Genomic DNA, 20,658 nt, shown 5'->3' with positions numbered 1-20,658 from the left:
TGTGGTATCTAGCTGGATACAGGTAAAGAATTCCCGGGACTCTTCTTTGTAATCTACCCTCTTAAAGTAAAAAGAAATACTGAAAGGGGTGCCAATTTTGGGGCCTACAGGTTGTCGGCATCTGCTCGGAGCATTCTAGCTTCCAAGCTCTGTGTGTGCATAAGTGTTAATTCCCGTCGCAGGTTACCTTTCTAAAGTGCTCTATGTGTGTGTCTAAAGTAAAAAACTTCGGGTGAAAGCCAAAGCCTACCGCCCTACGGGCCGGTTTCAAGGTTCCGTTGCCGCGACATCAATCACTTTTTCCTCATCGAGTGAGCCTCGGTTGTTTTGGGTAAAGACACAGAGTACAGGAACGCGGGATTACACTACGGCTGACAAAGGGAAGGGCATTATGGAAGAGGGTTCCTCTTCGAAGGACGGACAAAAAATTCCTATGGTGTTCGAGATTGGCGAGAGCTTATGGCCACGTCAGTTTGTACCTCCTATTGATGTAAATGTCCCTCCGGTACAGGGCTTTATAATTGGGCAACTTGAGAATGATGCGTTCAAGGCTCAGTTAGTTGCCACCGTGAATGTCTTCTCGTAACTGATGCAGAACCCAAGGTTTATGGAGTTCTTGCAAGCGCCACCAGTGCCACAGCAAAATAGGCAACCTACACCGCGAACAGAGCTTGTTGAGGCTCAAGCCCAAGTACTTCATGCATCTCAACAGAATAGGGAACACTCGCATGTTACGGAGTCAAGGGCTCCAAAACAGGTTCCTCCTATCCTTGAACAGGTGGTTAGGACGCCTATTCCACAGGCTATGCCAGTTCAGCCCGTCACCTTTCAGAGCCTGCATGTTGTCTTGAATGGACAGGGAATTGGTTACCACGCAATGCATCCAGTTTTTCCACCACCCACGGTACATCCTGGGTATTTCGGGGTGGATCTGTGTTCCAGAGTATGGCTGGTTATGCGCCTAGAAGTCAGCCGTACATGCCAGGAACAGTGTTTGGGGGTATGCAAGATGGTAGCATCGGCATGCAACAGGGTTTTCAGAGCAACCAGGGCCAGTTTGAGGAGACCCATTGTCCCACATCTAGAGTCCTTGAAGATCTCTTTTGATTAGCATAAGTGGTGACTCGATCACGAGCCGTTCTTATACTATCCTTAGCCAATTTGAGCATTTCTTGCATGTCATACAAAAAATCACGAGCTTGGAGTTCCTTGACTTTCTCTATGCCAAAAGCAATCGGGGATTTTGGCTCGAATCCATACATCAGCATGAATGGGCTAAATCCAGTAGCAGAATGCTTGCTACTATTGTAGGCAAACTTTGACTGTGGAAAATACCTTTCCCAATCAGATTGCAGGCGAGAGACATAGGCCCTCAACATGTCCTCTAGAGTCTGATTCATCCTCTCAGTTTGTCCGTCGAACTCACGATGGTCAGAAGACGACATACTCAACTTTGTCTAAAGATGAGCAAACACATCTCGCTAAAATCGGCCCGTGAACTTAGTATCTTGATCACTTACAATATCCTCTCGCAGACCATACAACTTATACAGCTGATCGACAAATAAAACCGCCAACTCATGGCTTTTTACTATCCTTGGTATGAATTTCACCATTTTTGTAAGTCTATCAACCACAACCCAAATGGCGTCATTGCCTCGACTAGTATTTGGCAAACCAACGATGAAGTCCATGGAAATACTTTGCCACTTGGCATCTGGGATTTCCAGTAGATGTAGCAGGTCAGCTTTCTTAAGGCGCTCTGTGTCACCAGCGTGTGACTACTATCTATCCTTTTTGTTGATTTCTTTCTTATTATCTATTTACTTTCACTTTTTGGAAACACCCCTCGGGAAATCTAACTGCCCTGCATTGCATAGCTAGTGTGGAACTGTCCAGAGGGAGTCCTGGCCTGAGGGCAAGAGAGCACTAAGGTTGGACAAGGACTATGGTTAGCCAAGTGGGGTCATTGACTAGCCAAAGTGGAATCCTTTGCTACAGAGGCTACATTTCAGTTCTGGATGTGGCCGCAGTGTACAAAGAGGGTCGGATGACCTAGAAAGATACAATGGCAGCATCTCCTAAAATTTAGGGAACTGCTATTTTGGGACCTGAAAATGTGTTGGCGTCATTACCTCCGGAATGACAAAGGGAACATTTTCTTACTCTGCCGTGAAGTCAACTGGGCAACCGGTTGGGAGATTTTTAGGCGGCAACCCCGAAACGGGAAAATGCTTGTAAATGTGCCAAGTGGCACCTTCTGGTGCACTTGCCTCATGCAACAAGAAGTGGCGCTGAATTTGAAGAGGGGAGAGCCTCATTTTCAGTTTTGTCACAGGTTAAGAGCTATGGAGTGCTTGCTTTCCCTCTTATGTACAGTGCGGTGCCAGGAGTGATGCCCTGCACGCTACGCACTGCCCTCTCTCTCCCCTTTGGCAGTATGTTATGCCCCTCTAGTGGGCTCTTCATTTGACCAATGTACAGTTGTGTGGGTTCATGCGCGATTGCCGAGGCAAGAGCCTCTTGCACAGGTACTGGATTAGCTAGCGGCTAATCCCCCCCGCAGGTACAGGTGAATTCGGAGAGGTTTCACGCCAGAAATCTCGTCCGATTCAAAGGGCAAGTAGCCCTACAGGTGCGGGAGCTCGAGGACTTGCTAGGGATGCGACCGGCACGCGGAACGGAGCCCGAAACAGTGAATTACAGCCTGCTGTGTATTTTTGCAGGTTTAGGGTTTTGGCCCTAAACGGACCCTAATACCCCCAGGAGGTTCGGGGACGCAAGGGGACCGCTGTACAGGCGATCTGGAGTATTTTCAGGGCTGAAAACAGAGAATTCAGCGTGCTGCAGATTCTCGCCAGGTTTTGCAAAGTGCCCGTATGCGTCGGGAAAGTCAGTCAATGCGTGGGAATACTGACCGTGAAGGGTTCTAGTACAGTTATGCTGCCGAAATCGGGCTGGAACAGTGGAAATTCAGCCGAGTTTGTGCGGGGCAGCTTGTAGGAACCACAGCGTTTATTCCCTCTTTTGAACAATAAAGAAATACCGAAAGGGGCGCCTAAGTTAGGGGCCAATCTGGTGTCCGTCTACTCATACAGGTGCAATCTAGCAGCCTGTATCCCTCTCCCCTTTGTTGTGTCTTGAAAGTACAGGTAAAATAGACGACTAATAATGGGTGAAAGCTAAATCAAGGTTTAAAGTAAAGTCTACCGCCCTTTTTGGATTGAACAGGCCGGTTTCACTCTGCCTTATTGACCTGACACTGAGTGCATCTCTTCACATAGCTCTCTATGTAAGAGCGCATCCTTGCCCAATAGAAATATCGCTTGACCAAAGTCAAAGTTCTTTGAATGCCTGGGTGCCCAACGCTAGGAACATCGTGGCATTCGAACAAAATCCTTTGTCGAGCCTCATCGATTTCCAACACGCAGACTTTCCCATTTCTGAACAATAGTCCATCTCTATTGGAATATTGTCGCTGTAGTCACCAAGTGCTTTAATGTCTGAAACCTCTCGTCGAGACACTCATTCCAGACAACAGGGGGATTACCATTACCGTGAGGACCCAAAGTCTTCAGTCCTTTAACGCCTCCTTTTAAAAGTTGTCTAAGAAGAGCAGTTGTAACAGACTTGGACACTCCAAGTCAAGAATCAACCGCGACAGCACCAAATAACCACTTCAAAACAATTCACAGATCACAATAGATTTGCACTGGCCCGACGGAGTTTCGTGCCTAGAGATATTGGCCCCAAAGACTGGCGCCCCTTTCGGTATTTCTTTTTATATTAATCAGATCAAAGTACAAGAGAGTGGTTAGGGTTTCACTCTTAGACTCTGCGTCCAGATGCTCTGAGAAGTGAGGCCCGCACCACTTATTTAAAGGTTACAAGGGATGCCCAAAAGCAGAGCCCCAAAAGCTTGAAATCAAAAGCAATTGCTCTCTCTCTCTCACAGAGAGTCAAAACTTGAAAGCAAAAGCATTCTCTCTCTCTTTCTCATTAAGTAGGAAAAAACCGAAATTTGCGTCGCTCATCATTTTCCAAAAAAAAATAAAAAATTTAATGGCCTCCGCGATTTTCGAAAATTAGGGTTTTTGGCAAAAATTAGCGTTTGCAGGAATTTTAGGGTTTCTGGCACAAATTAGGGTTTTTGTTGTCTGTAGCCACGTCATCACTTTGTGACATACCCCCCTCTTGAAAGCATTGTAATCGACCGCGATTACAACAGCAAAACTGACAAAAGCCATCAACCGTCTTACCAGACATCGACTGTTAGTACCTACATACTAGGAACACATATCTAGCACATGTACAAAATCAATAGTCACATCACACGACATCACAGAACATCACCAGACATCACAGGACATCACATGACATTCAACATTCATTCGGATCTTAGACCATGATTTATCGGCAATGAAGCTAGCAATCACATCTAGGTCCAATCGGGACCTCAACGATGTCCGATTGACTAACCCCTATTGCAACCATGTCATTCGAGATCAATCAGACCAAAATGCTGCAGTCATTTCGGCTATCAGTTCCTGCACTCACAAGAAGTCAAGAACAAATCAATATCATTATCAAGAATTCCATTTCATAAAGTCATCCAACAGAATACTGTCAGCTCTCAGTACCCCTGAAGCTCAAAGAGACATCAGTGACTTTAGTATCAAAATCAAGGCATCTGTTGACAAGGGAGCGGAGTGACTCCCCTCTTGTGCATCCCACTGCACCAGATCTCCGGCCAAGCTGAATTCTGGGTTCCGTTTGGAGTAGACTATGCTAAACCAAAACATCGAGGTAAAGTTTCACAATCCGAGGAGTATCTGCTAGGTCCTCCTCCTCCATCCACTTCGCATCAAATGCAGGAAAGTTCTTGAACTTAACCAAGAACACGCCTTCGGACTTTACCTTTCTTCGTATCGTTATGTGCCAAAATCTGTTCAGGAACAAGGACTTCCTCGTTTTCTTCCACTTCGGGTTGCTCATCAGGCTCCCCATCATCAGGCACATCACCCTTAACAGGGTTCAAGAGACTCACATGCAATGCATTATGAATCCTCCAAGTATCTGGCAGTTTCAATCGGAAGGAGACATCATTTATCTTGTCAGTGATCTGGAAAGGTCCGTAGTATCGCATACTAAGCTTTGGAAAAAGCCTCTCCTTTCCCTTTTTCTTTCGTAGGCGTGCCTTCTCAAAACGTAAGAGCACCCAATCATCCTCCTTCAATTTCAAGTCGCAACGATGGAGATCCGCTGCCTTTTTCTGTCATTCTTGAAACTCCTGCAAAGTCTCGTGAACCTTGGCAAAAGCCGTATCCAAATCTCACGGATATTCATCCGCTTCAAATTTCTAATCTTTCGTGCTCAGGAAGGATAGAACCTTCGCAGCACTTTCAACAATCTCACATGGCGTCTTCCGTCGAAGAGTGTATCGTGTTATTGTAGGCAAATTCCACCAAAGGTAAGTTCTTTTCCCATTGAGTCTTCTGATCCAAGATACAAGACTTCGATAAATCTAAAACCACTGAATTGGCAATCTCAGATTGCCCGTCAGTCTACAAGTGGAACAATGACAAGAATTGCAACCGCGTGCCAATGTTCTCCCAAATTGCCTTCCAAAACAAACTCATAAATCTGGGGTCTCTGTCGGAGACAATCGTCTCAGACGTGCCATGTAATCGGAAAATCATCGTGATCATTCTGTGTAATCGGGAGATCAAAAATGAAATCCATTTCAATACTTTCCCACGGGCGGGTGTATATGGGTAAAAGGGTGTAACAATCCCTATGCCTTATGCCTGTCAAACTTGACCTTCTGGCATACCAAGCAACTGCGCACAAACTCTTCCACATCTTTCTTGAGTCGGCCAAAAGAAATATCTCTCTACCCCTTTCATCGTGGTAGCAATGCCGCGGTAACCCGTAAAAGGTGGACAGTGGCATTCAGTCATAACCTTTTCCCTCAACGGCTGTGTAACGCACAACATAGTCTTTTTCATCAAGTAGCCTTCCCGAAGGGAGTATCCAGCTATTGTCTCCCCATCCCGTATCCATGTGAAAATATCTGCAAAATCTGTATCTGTGGCATACTGATCGACCATATCCTCGAAGCTCCTATGATGTATCACGGAAATGGCCAGAACCAACGGTTTCCGAGACAAAGCATCTGCCAGCACATTCTTCTGGCCTTGCACATGGACAATGTAGAAGTGGAACTGTGAGAAGATGTTCGCCCACCGCATTTGCTTTTCCGAAAGCTGCTTCTGTGACAAGAAGTAGCGCAAACTCTTATGGTCTGTAAAGACAGTAAAATCCGCTCCAAGTAGGTAATGCCGCCACTGAGTAAGCGCATGGATAACCGCCAAAAGCTCTTTCTCATAGATCTGTGCTGTCATCTCCGGCCTAGAGAACAAACGGCTCTCGTAAGCTATGACATGGCCTTCTTGCATCAAGACCGCACCCAGACTACGACCACAAGCACCACAATACACTTCAAATGACTTCTGCAAGTCCGGCAAAGTCAAAATAGGTCACGTAGTCAATTTCTCTTTCAATGTCCGATAGGCAGTCACCTCTGTGGGTCCCCACGAACAAGGTACTCCTTTCTGTGTCAAGGTATGCATAGGGGAAGCAACCTCTGCAAACTTTCGTATGAACCGCCTGTAGTACGAACACAGTCCCAAGAAGCTTCTAACTTCATGGACATTCCTCAAATCGGGCCAATCACAGATAGTCTCTATCTTGGCCTGGTCCATTTGCACTCCTGCTGCTGACACAATGTGTCCCAAAAAGTGTATCTCTGGTAGGAAAAATTCACTTTTCTTTGCATTAATCACTAACGTGTGATCTCGTAATGCTTGAAAGACTTGAAGCAGATGATCTCTGTGTTCTGCCTCATTCTTGGAGAAAACAATGATGTCGTCAAAGAAAGTGCCAACAAATAGCCTGTACTCTCGAAAAATCCTGTCCATCATGCGGTTAAATGTCGCAGGAGCATTGGTTAAGCCAAAAGGCATCACCAAAAACTCAAATAACCCAAAAGTCGTCCAAAAAGCTGTCTTGTAGACATCTCCTGGCGCTATCCTGTTCTGATGATATCCACTCTTCAAGTCAATCCTGCTAAAGCACGAGGATCCCTGTAACTTGTCGAGTATATCATAGATCCTAGCAATCGGAAATCTGTTCTTGATGGTGATTTCGTTGAGTGCTATAATCGATGCACATTCTCCAAGATCCGTCTTTCCTCAAAACCAACAACACTGGAGAGCAATATGGTGAAGTACTAGGCTGGACGAGACCCTTTTCTGAGAGGTCTTTCACTGGGTTCATAATCTTTTCATTCTGTACTCGGCTCACACGGTAAGGTGGCCGATTCGGTGGCGTGCTTCCAAGTATCAGATCAATGGTTTGATCTTCAGGCCCTCTGAAAAGCAATCGGCATGAGTGTGGAGAAAAATCTTGGCATTCTTTTGATCAGGTGAAAACATATTCAACCTTTATCCATCGTTCAGTTCTCTCCCAAAAGAATGAGTAAGAAACTGAAGTTCATCAAGTACAATCTCTAAGCCCTTCATTTATCAAAGTTGCTTTCTCGGCCCGATAGTCAACCACGGTGTGGTTCTTGCGGTACCAAGGGATACTGAGTAGAACGTCACTCGCGTGCCCTGAACACCCCTGTCATTGTAAACGAAGTTTGCCAATGCTCTGTGTAATGGGTGCCAGTCGAACTACCTCCACCTGTGGCGTCAGTCTGTCGGGCGTAATTCCAAATCGAGCCGCCAATTCCAAGTGAAAAGAAGTTGGCCTTGGCTCCTTCAAAAGAGCTTCCTGATCCTTCACTTTGCCCCAAAAGCGGCAAAGTTTGTACTTTTATTCATTAAATTCGGTGCAGGTTCCACGCCATGTGGTACCAGTTCTGTTTTTCTATCTGCCTTCTCTGCCACGTTCCTTAGCTACTCTCGAACTCTCAGGCCTGTCGTCGTCTTTATCATTCTGTTCTTTCTGTCCCTTTTAGGGCACTTCGCGGAGATATGTCCATGTTCCCCGCATCCAAAGCACTTCCCCTCTCTGATGAAGCGAGCTCTCTCCTTAGGAGTAAGCTTGGGTCGTGCATCCTTTTTCTCTGGGTTGCTCTTTTTCTTTCTACTTTCATTCCCAGAAGTCTGTTCGGCTCGTTGTGTCATGGCCTTATCTATGGGTAGGTCAAACTGCCACAGTGAATGGCAAAGCCCCGCTTCGCATGACTCATCAACTTCTAAATAGAAGCTGACTTCTATTCCAAGCAGTGATCTCGGATCTCTATAGGTAGACCCAAGGTAAACTGCTCAATCTGTTCTCTGACCGAGATCTTCTTGAATGAAGAGGCGGGTAGAAAAGAGCTCCAGAATCTTTCACAGTAAGCATTGATTGTATCTTTCTTGGTCATCCGAAGATGGTTCCAAGTAGCTCGTACATCTCGTTCATATTCTTGCGTCAAAACCAAGAAGAAATAAAAAGCTTCTTAAATTTCAGCCATTTAACTGGCGCAGTCTTGTTTAAAAGAAGCGTGGACCACCAAGTACGAGCATTCCCCTTAGAGTAAGAGGTAGCTCTCCGAATCTTGGAGTGCTCTGAATAGGGTCCTCCCGTGAAAGCGATGTCAAACTGCTGTATAAAAGACAAAGCCTTCGAAGGATCTGAGTATCCTGAGAAAGTATCAAACTTGATCGAGTGGCCACCTTCCTTAAACTCTCGGACTTTCTTGCTTTTATCTTTGAGAAAGTCATACTGGTCGGCTTTGTAAAAATTCTTCTTGTTCGCATAAAAGTTTCCGTCATCGGAATCTGAGCTGTCTGTAGACGAGTCCTCAGTAGACCTGTCAGTCTCTGGGCGAGATTTAGCCTTCTTTGCCTTTCTCTTGCCCTTTCCAGAGTGTTGCTTCTTGCTTCGCTTTTTACCTTTTCTGTCTTCTTCGCTCGAATCCGAGGAGCTAGAAGAACTGTCAGAAGCAGAAGAAGAAGAAGAATTGGGTACTCCTTCAAATCGAACACGCTTCTTCCGTTCCTTTTCCTTCTCAAAAGTCGACTCAAGACCCAAATAACCTAGAAAGTCAGTGCTTCAACCACCTCTTCTAGTTCCTTCTCGGACTACTGTTTGTGATCGGAAGGTTTCTTGAGAGCGGGTTTCAGGGGGTGTAGTGGTTTTCTGCCACTGTGCATGCACTTCCTGAAAAGAAGTCTCTCTCATATATTTTGCCAGTTTCGGATCCTTCGCAAAACTGAGCATCATCTTTGTTGCATCGCCGATCAATTGACGACGCTTCATCTCTCTTTGCTCCGCCTAAGTAGGCCGAGGCAGGCCATACTCTCTGCCGGAATCGTCGTTGTGATCCCTGCCCGCATCTCCAGATGCAGAGGGAGTCGACTGATCCTTGCGTGAAGCCATAGGTGCCGCAGAAAAAAAAATTGGGGATCGGATTTCCCGTAGAAGAGAAATCGGTCATGCTTTGATACCACTGTAACAGACTTGGACACTCCAAGTCAAGAATCAACCGCGACAGCACCAGATAACCACTTCAAAACAATTCACAGATCACAATAGATTTGCACTGGCCCGGCGGAGTTCCGTGCCTAGAGATATTGGCCCCAAAGACCGGCGCCCCTTTCGCTATTTCTTTTTATATTAATCAGATCAAAGTACAAGAGATTGGTTAGGGTTTCACTCTCAGACTCTGCGTCCAGATGCTCTGAGAAGTGAGGCCCTCACCACTTATTTAAAGGTTACAAGGGATGCCCAAAAGCAGAGCCCCAAAAGCAGAGCCCCAAAAGCTTGAAATCAAAAGCAATTGCTCTATCTCTCTCTCACAGAGAGTCAAAACTTGAAAGCAAAAGCATTCTCTCTCTCTTTCTCATTAAGTAGAGAAAAAGCGAAATTTGCGTCGCTCATCATTGTCAAAAAAAAATAAAAATTTAATAGCCTCTGCGATTTTCGGAAATTAGGGTTTTTGGCAAAAATTAGGGTTTGCAAGAATTTTAGGGTTTCTGTTGTCCGTAGCCACATCATCACTTTGTGACAGTAGCAACTTTGGAGCTGTCCTTGATAAATTTCTGAAAGAATCCTGTAAAGCCTAAAAAGGACTTTACTCGGCGTACATTCTTCAGAATGGGCCAAATTCGCACTTTATCCAACTTTTCAGGGTCGATTCCATCATGAGTAATGATGTGACCCAAATACAGAAGCTCTTTCTTGAAGAATTCACACTTAGAAGCCTTAGCATAAAGCTTCTCAATTCTGAGTACTTCAAGAACAACGTATATGTGCTAAATGCTCAGGCAAACTTCAGCTATAGATCAAGATCTCATCGAGAAATACAACAACGAAGTTGCCTAGAAATGGTCTCAGTAGATCGTTCATCATCTACTGAAACGTAGCCGGAGCATTGGTCAAACCAAAAGGCAAGACCAAAAACTCATAGTGACCATAACGCATATGGAAACCCATCTTGTTTGATTCGTATCTGATAGCCTGATCGCAGGTCTATCTTCGTAAAATACAACGCTCCATGGAGCCGATCTATCGGATCGTCCATACGCGGGAGCGGATACTTGTTCTTGACAGTGAGCTTATTCAACCCTTTGTAATCCACGCAGAAGCGCATAGTGTTATCCTTCTTTCGAGAAACTAACATTGGTGCTCCCAACGGGGATTTACTTGGCCGAACAAAACGAACACACAAAGTGGATCTCCCGGCTATACAAACCGCCTACAGACACGCGTCGGACGAACCACCCAACCATAGCCACCATCCAACAGCTCCCTCGTGTTGGGGCCAACGTCCGAGGACGTAGGCGTACACCTGTAAGACCGAGCGTCCCATACCACCCGGCCTTACCTCCTCGAGGTGGCCTCGCGCGCTCCTAGCCTCGCAGGCTAACCACTGGCACTCTGCCAGTGGGGGTTGATAACTACAAATGAGGCCTTCGCCTCCCTTTTATAATAATGGCCGGCCTCATTGGCCGTGTTCACACTACGTCCGTCCGAACAAGGGACGGCCATCCCGTCGACATCTAGGCTAGATCCCCTCTCCTTTAAGCGGGACATAACAATACTACTGTGGATGCTTGGTACTGCGACGCCGACGCCGACGACGAGGCTGTGGGTTGATCTACTTAGTACTATCACCGGGAGTGTCAAATGTTGGGCCGGGCAGCCTCATAACTGAACCCCATGATTTGGAAGTTGAACAGTCACTTATTAATTAAATGTCTGATAAGAGGTGGTTCACATGCGGCTATATGTTGAAATGCGGTACTGTGCAAGAGAGGGTATGCAACTATGACCAGCCTGGACATGCACGTCCTGCTAGAGGCTCACAAGGGTGCCAGGCTAGGTCCTAAGCTAAGACTGACGCTAGACTGTAGCACTGTGACATGAAACGTTTCGGGGTTTCGAGGTTTCTGAAACGTTTTGTTTCGGAGCTCAAAGAAAACGAAACACAGGTTTCGTTTTATATGTATATTCGTATGATTATACATTGAATACACATACAAATTCACTTGTAAAGACATGAAATACCAAAATCTAGATGTGAGACTTGAGTGAAAAAATCAACTCGTTTCGCATGTTTCGCCGAAACATTTCGGCTGTTTCGTCGTTTCAGGGTTTCAGAGGGCTGAAACAGGTTTTTATGTCACTATGGACTATAGCAGAAGCTTGTCACTTGGTGCAAGGAGTGCGCACATGAGACCCATTCCTCATCTATAAAAGCATCAGGATTAGATTTGTCAAGGCATCTTCACAATTCTTGAAAAACAAGATATCTTGCATGCGATCCTTCCATAGATCAAAGCCACTACCATCAAACTTCTCAAAGAGGTTCTTGATCTCTGAACGAGGACATGTGCAAGTACAGGCACTCTGGAGCAAGACTAACAAAATCAGCAAAGAAAGTAGCTTTGTACACTACTGTAAACAAAACCAACTCCTGTCATTGACTTCTAGGGAAACCCTAATCCCCAAAAGTGATGATCACCTCCAAATTGAAAATACAGCATGGAAGAAGAACTCCAGAAAACTTTGTCGCGAGAAACCTCACTCTGATACCAGTCGAAAGGGCGGAAACGCGTGCAAAACACCTACCACAAGGTGTAGTGTCACCAGCCAGTGGCAATTCCATTTTTGTATTTTTTCTCTTTCTTTGGGAAATTTCGTTTGCTTTACCTTTTGGAAACACCCCTCTGGAAATCTAACTGCCCTGCATTGCATAGCCAATGTGGAACTGTTCAGAGAGAGTCCAAGCCTGAGGGCTAAAGAGCACTAAGGTTGGACAAGGACTATGGTTAGCCAAAGTGGGGTCATTGGCCAGCCAAAGCGGAATCCTTTGCTACATAGGCTACATTTCAGTTCTGGGTGTGGCTGCAGTCAGGGTGGTCTCGTACGGTCACGTACGTTTTGTCCATGTACGAAGACGTACGGTACTCATCGAACTAGAGAATTTTATGTCGTACGACATGGTTACATACGTTCAAAAATAAAAACACGCAATTCTTAACCCTAGATTTTACACTTAGGACAAATAGACAATTGATTATCACATTGGACAAGAATGCAACTTGCAAGTGCCAAGTGCCGACACTCAAGAGTTGAGAATCAAGACAATGAGACACAATGGGTATGAACTGCGATTCGCATTACATATGTCATAAATCAAAAAGCTAAGTTGAGATTTGATAATCGAGATGATACAAAAAAGTAGGCCTTTTAAGCCTCAATCATGCAAAAAGTGGAAGTAGGGTCAAAAAAGATATGAGAGACACTAAAGTCTAAGAGCTTTCTCCGCTCTCATCATCATCATCATCTTAATCTTGTGAGCTATGCTCATCGATGTCATCTTCATCCTCACATGAATCGGATTGTGGTGTGTCATAATCTCCCTCACTAAGGAGATTTCCCTCCTCGTCATACTCCGGCTCTCTAGGGTCCATAGTGTTGGATCTACGAATAGGCACATCCTCCAAAACAGAGGCCGCCGCAATGGAGCCGCTTCCCGAGCCTCGCCACACATAGGTTGTAGGAGTAGTAGCCTCCATCTCACGCCCACGGCCACGGCCACGGCCACGAGCATGGGAAGCTCTTGCACCTCTTCTGAAAGAAATGATGTACATGTTACTTACAGTGAGCTCAAATGAAGTGCATGTTACATGAATGTTAGAGCTGTACAGATTGTCAGTTTGGCAATTGCTCTTATGGAATGTCCAAAAGTTTGTTTAGTGCTATAGAAGTGAGTATTTCTTGTCAGTTTGTCAAGGATACAGCAATTATTTCTATTGAAGAATACATGTGTAACTGTATTCTTAAACTGTCAGTTTGGGTATGCTCGAAAGGTTACTGGATCCAACGTGTACTAAAAGACAGTGGCAAAATGTGACGCTTCCATTTTGTCATTGGAAAGTTATGGACTCAAAGCAATGGCAGAGTGTGACGCTTCCACTATGTCATTGGGACAGAGTTCACACGCAGGCAATACATGTGTCAACGAGGTGTTGACTGTGAGCATGTATGTGTCGTACATGTGTCGACACGGTGTCCGGACACCCGAGTGCTGACTGTAAGCATGTACAACATAGGTGCAAACGAGGACGTTTGAGATTTCAAGAGGGGGGTATATGACCAACTAGTGGCAATTCCATTTTTGTTTATTTTCTCTTTCTTTGGGGAATTTCGTTTGTTTTACCTTTTGGAAACACCCCTCTGGAAATCTAACTGCCCTGCATTGCATAGCCAGTGTGGAACTGTTCAGAGAGAGTCCACGCCTACTTGATGAGGGCTAAAGAGCACTAAGGTTGAACAAGGACTGTGGTTAGCCAAAGTGGGGTCATTGGCCAGCCAAAGCAGAATCCTTTGCTACATATGCTACATTTCAGTTCTGGGTGTGGCTGCAGTGTACAAAGAGGGTCAGATGACCTAGAAGAATGTAATGGCAGAAACTCCTAAATTTTAGGGACTGCTATTTTTGGACGGCAAAATGTCTTCGTGTCATTACGTGCAGTTTGACATGGGGATCATTTTGTTACTCTGTGGCCAAGTCAACAGAGGCTGCAGGTGAGATATTTTTAGACCCAAGGGTCTAAAGCGGAAAAATGCACAAATGAGTGACACTTGGCACTCTGAGGCCAATTTACTACTTAAAGCGATGGCAAAAACGTGATTTTCAGCTGTGAGCTTGTTTTTGAGTGCTCTCACAGGTGGGAGAGCTTCAATGGAGTGCTGGCTTACCCTCTATGTACAGTGAGGTGCAGGATGTCATGACCTGCACACCTCTCACTGCTCTCTCTCTCTCCCCTATTCTTTATGGTTATGCCCCTCTAGTGGGCTTTTCATTTGACCAATATGTACAGTTATGTGGGTTCATGCACGATTGCTGAGGCAAGAGCCTCTTGCACAGGTGCTGGATTAGCTAGCGGCTAATCCCCCGCAGGTACAGGTGAATTCGGAGAGGTTTCACGTGCGAAATCCCGTTCGATTCAAAGGGCAAGTAGCCCTACAGGTGCGGGAGCTCGAGGACTTGCTACAGATGCGACCGGCACGCGAAACGGAGCCCGAAACAATGAATTCCAGCCTGCTGTGTATTTTTGCAGGTTTAGGGTTTCGGCCCTAAACGGACCCTAATACCCCCAGGAGGTTCGGGGACGCGAGGGGACCGCTGTACAGGTGATCTGGTGCATTTTCAGGGCAGAAAACAGAGAATTCAGCGTGCTGCAGATTCTCGCCAGGTTTTGCAAAGTGTCCGTATGCGTCGGGAAAGTCATCTAATGCGTGGGGATACTGACTGTGAAGGGTCCTAGTGCAGTTATGCTGCCGAAATCGGCCCAGAACATAAGAAATTCAGCCCAGATTGTGCGGGGCAGCTTGTAGGGAACCACAGCTTTTATTCCCTCTTTTAAAGAATAAAGAAATACCGAAAGGGGCGACTATTTAGGGGCCAATCTGGTGTTTGACTCGCATATAGATGCATTCTAGCATCTGTATCCCATTCCCCTCTCTTGTGTCATTATAGCACAGGTAGAATAGACGACTAATGATGGGTGAAAGCTAAATCAAGGTTTGAAGTAAAGTCTACCGCCCATTTTGAAGTTAACACGCCGGTTACATGTAGAGGTTGAAGGAGTATAAAGGAGGCAAGCAGAAGAAGATATGCGCAAGAGACGAGAGCAGAAAGAGAATGCAAAGCAAAAAAACGAGATTTGAAAGTGTACTTCTATTCTACACTCAATGTCCTTTATATGGTTTAAGTTAGGGTAAGACTATGGGGTTACACAAGGTTGTCCTCGTACAGCGTACAGGAAGATTCATATGTTCCGTATTGTACCGTACGACTCGTACGTTCCGTACATGACTCGTCTTTTTTTCTTTGGTGTGGTTGTTTTTGTGGTTGTGGTGTGGGGTCGGATCGTTTCGCAATTTTGATTGCATTTGACCAAGAGCCCAATGGGTGCATTGGCTCAAACAACCATGACCTATGTGCGGCGAGGCTCAGGTAGCGGATCTACTATGGCGGCCACCACTTTGGAGATCATGATTCTTCTTTTTTCGGACATTGCCGTTTCCAATGTCCATGGACAAATCTTTGATGTTCTAACTTGTAAGACTTAAGTTGCAAGTACTTGATACTAAGTACTAAGGTCTATGTCATGACTCATATGATCTATCATGTTCTAACTTCTGAGTTTGAAAACTTCTTTGTTTAGTCTCTCTTGTAGTGTGTAAAGACATATGAAATGTTTTTTGCATCGTACGTTACGTCAACGTATGTCTATTTTTTTTTAGTTCGATTAGTACCACACGTCTTCGTGCGTGTACCCGTCGTACATAACCGTACGTGTCAACCCTGATGGGGTATGATACAAGGGAGCCAGTAGAGCCAGTAGGCCTTTATCCCCAACAGCCCATTCATGTAGTTGGTTCCTGTGCTAAGAGGGTATGGGCAGATCCATTGTTCCATTCTGAGGATGCTACCTCTGGGTGCTTGTGCATATAATAGGACTCTCCTCTATAAGGGCTGTCTTGGGATCCAAGAGAGTGATTGTGGCCATCTTGTGAGACACCAAGGGCTACTCTCTTTTTTCCAGTATTTAATGTGCATTGCTCCTTACCATCCTCGGAGGGTGCAGCACTGGCTTGATCAGCATTCAAATGCTTCCCTTTCACAATTCTGGTCATGTAGTTGGGATCTCGGGAGGCAAATTTCATAATTCATGTGAATGTTAGCTCATGGGGTACTACCTGGTGGCACTTGGGCTGCCCAGTCTGCCATGACCCAACTTGTCAGAGATGCACTGTACAGATTGCTAAGTGCTTGCGACATTACTTGAAAGTATGCCTGCATGCTTATTTTGTCTGGGTGGGCGGTTTGCCTGCTTCTATGTCGAGCTGGCATGCAGCATGGCTTTGTGACTTAAGGGGTTGTCACTTGACTACAACGTTTTCCAAGGTCGCACAGGATGTATGAGGGGACAGCAGCAGATCCCCTATTCCTGCTCATAAACCTGGATAATAGATATGGCACATTAGATATGCTGCCTTCTACGATGCATGACTTTGACCCCTTACCCCCGCAATATTGTCTTTGTCACGATATGGAGTATTACTATATCGATTATCTAGAAGCCACTCCTTTCTCAATAGCCGATACAGTGGTTGAGACACACTTCTCACAGTCAGTGGGGCACAGCAGTTGGCTCTCCTAGGGCAGCAGGATAGAGTCGCTCGCAGAGGTTTTCTCAGGTAGTGGGCTCGCACTACAGTGTTCTTCAGTGTGGATAAGGGGCACTACGCACCTCCCCTGTTGTTCATTTTACATTCCTCATGCATGCCACCTTGATATACAGATAGTTTGTGCACATTGGCTTTCTCACAATGTTGTACTTCTCTGAGTGACAGGCTCATACAAGCTTCCCTAGAGGTCTACTCCTACTCAGTACTCTCTCTCTCTCTCTCTCTCTCTCTCTCTCTCTCTCTCTCTCTCTCTCTCTCTCTCTCTCTCTCTCTCTCTCTCTCTCTCTCTCTCTCTCTCTCGCAGAGGTTAATATATCATTTCATTTCTCTCTCTCTCTCTGAGTCGCTCGCAGAGGTTTTCTCAGGTAGTGGGCTCACACTACAGTGTTCTTCAGTGTGGATAAGGGGCACTACGCACCTCCCCTGTTGTTCATTTTACATTACTCATGCATGCCACCTTGATATACAGATAGTTTGTGCACATTGGCTTTCTCACAATGTTGTACTTCTCTGAGTGACAGGCTCATACACTACTACAGCCACGCACAGCTACAAAGACAGAGGGGAGACAGTCGCAGCTCACAGACTTCTTTCAGAGGATTGCCGCCCCTCCCTCACCAGACACTCAGAGGGGAGTGACACTCCCACAGGCGGAGGTGAGCCGAGCTAGATGACGACCACGAGTCACAGGCTACAGGGGCGCGAGCTCCCACCACCGACAGATCGAGGAGATCCGAGCCCGGGAGCGCCGTGCCACTGAGGAGCGAGTAGCTCAGATGAGGGCCGACCCGACAGCTTTCATCCGGGTAGCCTTGGCACCAGCCCCGCCCATGTACCACATCTTACATCCCCCCATTTGTACAGGATGGAGCTAGATAGCTTGATGCATTCTCATTCTCATGATTGTACTACCTTGAGCATATAGACATGCATATACCCCTAGAGATAGAGCTCCATCCCTCCTCAGATACTCCCCTACCTACATTCAGTTCAGTTTTGTATCAGTTTTGTTTCATTTGTCTTTCCGATAGACGGATGACATACACACCATGTACATTTGATTTGTCTCATAGGCCGATTTCGGCCTGACATAGACGTTAAAAATCTTTCTTTCTTTCTTTCTTCTCTCTCTCTCTCTCTCTCTCTCTCTCTCTCTCTCTCTCTCTCTCTCTCTCTCTCTCTCTCTCTCTCTCTCTCTCTCTCTATATATATATATATATATATATATATATATATATATATATATATATATATATATATGAGAGTAGACAATGACATACAACTCATACCATCAAAGAAACCCAGTACACAAACCTATCACTAACGGCTAAAGCATTTGCATGCGAGCAGGCATGCATGTCTTATGTGCACATGGTCGTCTCATGCACCTGTGTGCATACATGTGTGTGCACATGTTCATGTGTACAACAGAGAAAAGACTAACATCCTCCGGAGCACATACCTGAAGTTGAAGCATTTCTGTTTCTGTAAGACCGGCTAGATGAGAAATAATGCACCGCAGTACATTACCATGGGCCACCATGAGGACATTGCGACCTTCATCCAGCCTGGGAACAATTGTTGACTTGAAAAACCGAACTGTTCGCTCAGCAGTGTCCTTCAAGAGGTCAATGAAAGGATTAATACAAGAAAAACAGAAAACTAACGAAAGCACAATCTCCAAAACTTCAAATAAGGACTTCCGAGCATAATAGCTTATAATGGAAATCGTGAAGTTTCATTCTCAGGCTTCCATGCCATTGTGGGAACCTTGAATGTTTTGTGGTGAGAGATGCTCAGAACTGTGCATGCATTAGATTTTGAATTATAGCAGGATAATATCTACCTATTAATAAAACCACAACCTACGATCTCACCTTGTGCATGTCCTCCTAACCCCCACATTAAAGAAAGGGGGCCTTCCCCTTTTCCTGCTCTCTCTACACTCCTCACCTGCTTTGCTACTTCCTTCCCCTTACCCGTCCTCATTCCCTTCTCTGTATCACCATCCTCTCGAACCTGACTCCTCCTAAAGACTTATTGTTTTGCAGAGTCTGAGGCAAGCTTAGCCTTCCACATTGGCCTTTTACACTTTTTTTTTTTTTCGAGAAAAAGATCCTTTTATTAGTTAATGAAACTGCCCATAGGGCTACAACCACCTCTACAAGAGAGGGCTACAACACTCAGAGGGGGAGACTCTCCCAATGAAAAAACAACATATGTACAATGAGGCTAAATCAAGAGATGGGAGGAGGGAAGAGCCACACAAGTGGACGGTAGTGCCATCTGAGCACACCCTAAACCATGGTGAAAAAAGGCCCAGGGCGCCAAAGTCGAAGAAAAGCCTCTATGCGCTCCCGCATGCGGTCGGAGCTGCCCTGGAGTCTCTCGAACTTTACTCAGTATGGATCAGCTCAAGCCAAAGATCCCGAACAGTCTCTGCTGGTGGTATTGAGCGAGCCTCGAAGATGCGGAAGCAGCAGGCCCGCCAGATGAACCAGAGTCTCAGACCGCACATGAGCTCCCAACACTCCTCTCTCACTGCACCACTCCTGTGGAGTAAGCTCTGTAGCAGGCTCGCGTGTAGGTTGACCCCCTGCATCATTATCATCCTACTGGTTGAGGATAGCTCAAACTGAAGTGCCGGGCCTGTGAGAGTGGACCAAGCAGCTGCCCCCCAAGTGTACTGCCGAGCTGTAGAAAGAGCTGGCATCTGACCAAGAACACGAAACCAAACCTGTTGTGTCAAAGGACAGTCCCAAAGACAGTGATGTTGAGAGACCACTACGTACAAGCCAGCTCCCAACTGCTGTAGATCGATGTGCAACCAGCCACTGGAACAAAGTGGCTCGCCTCGGCTGTCTGGAGTCCCACAACCTCTCCCAAAAAGCTAACAAAAACTCGGCTGTGAGACCCTCCTCCTTCCAATGAGGTGCTGCAGTAGGACGAGCCTCTCTCCATGCTGCCAATATGTGACGTCCCAGTCGAACACTGTACTGAAAGAGAGGGACACTTGGATGATCTACTGAGGAGAAAGGATCCCTCCAAACCACTCACCAGGATCCCACTGCACTCGTGCCAGTGGACAGCTCTCCCAAGCCCACAGTCTCCAGTGGCCAGTCTCTAGAGCTGCTCGGTCAGGATCTATGACACAGGTCCTCCCACAGATGCCCACTGTAACAGACTTGGACACTCCAAGTCAAGAATCAATCGCGACAGCACCAAATAACCACTTCAAAACAATTCACAGATCACAATAGATTTGCACTATCCCGACGGAGTTCCGCGCCTAGAGATATTGACCCCAAAGACTGGCGCCCCTTTCGGTATTTCTTTTTATATTAATCAATCATCAAAGTACAAAAGAGCGGTTAGGGTTTCACTCTCAGACTCTGCGTCCAGATGCTCTAAGAAGTGAGGCCCTCACCACTAATTTAAAGATTACAAGGGATGCCCAAAAGCAGAGCCCCAAAAGCTTTTAAAATAAAAAGCATCAGTTCTCTCTCTCTCTTAGAGAGTCTTTTTCTCTTTTTTTATAAAAAAAAGCGAAATTCGCATCGCTCATCATTTTTCCAAAAAAAAAAAAATCAGCCTCCGCGATTTCCGGAAATTAGGGTTTCTGGCAGAAATTAGGGTTTCTGCTGTCCGCCACGTCATCACTCTATGACATACCCCCCTCTTGAAAGCATTGTAATCGACCGCGATTACAACAGCAAAACCGACAAAAGCCATAAACCGTCTTAGCAGACACTGACTGTTAGTACCTACGTACTAGGAACACACATCTAGCACATGTACAAAATCGACAGTCACCTCACACGACATCACAGGAAATCACCAGACATCACATGACATTCAACATTCATTCGGATCTTAGACCATGATTTATTGGCAATG

General features: G+C 45.9%; 1 protein-coding gene across 1 annotated transcript in view; it reads right to left on the bottom strand.

Annotated features, from left to right (window-relative positions):
• Positions 1-20,658, bottom strand: part of LOC147434800 (uncharacterized) — a 64,967-nt gene that overhangs the window by 20,649 nt on the left and 23,660 nt on the right. The window contains exon 7 of the mRNA XM_086491215.1: positions 18,224-18,379. Within this exon, the coding sequence (XP_086347341.1) occupies positions 18,224-18,379 (156 nt within the window). The remainder of the gene's footprint in view (positions 1-18,223; positions 18,380-20,658) is intronic.

This window comes from Adiantum capillus-veneris, chromosome 19 (genome assembly GCF_014529385.1).
Source record: "Adiantum capillus-veneris isolate H3 chromosome 19, ASM1452938v2, whole genome shotgun sequence".
In the NCBI taxonomy this organism is placed as follows: Eukaryota; Viridiplantae; Streptophyta; class Polypodiopsida; order Polypodiales; family Pteridaceae; genus Adiantum; species Adiantum capillus-veneris.
Note: the sequence above shows the minus strand (reverse complement) of the source record. Positions and strands in the feature narration are given on the sequence as shown.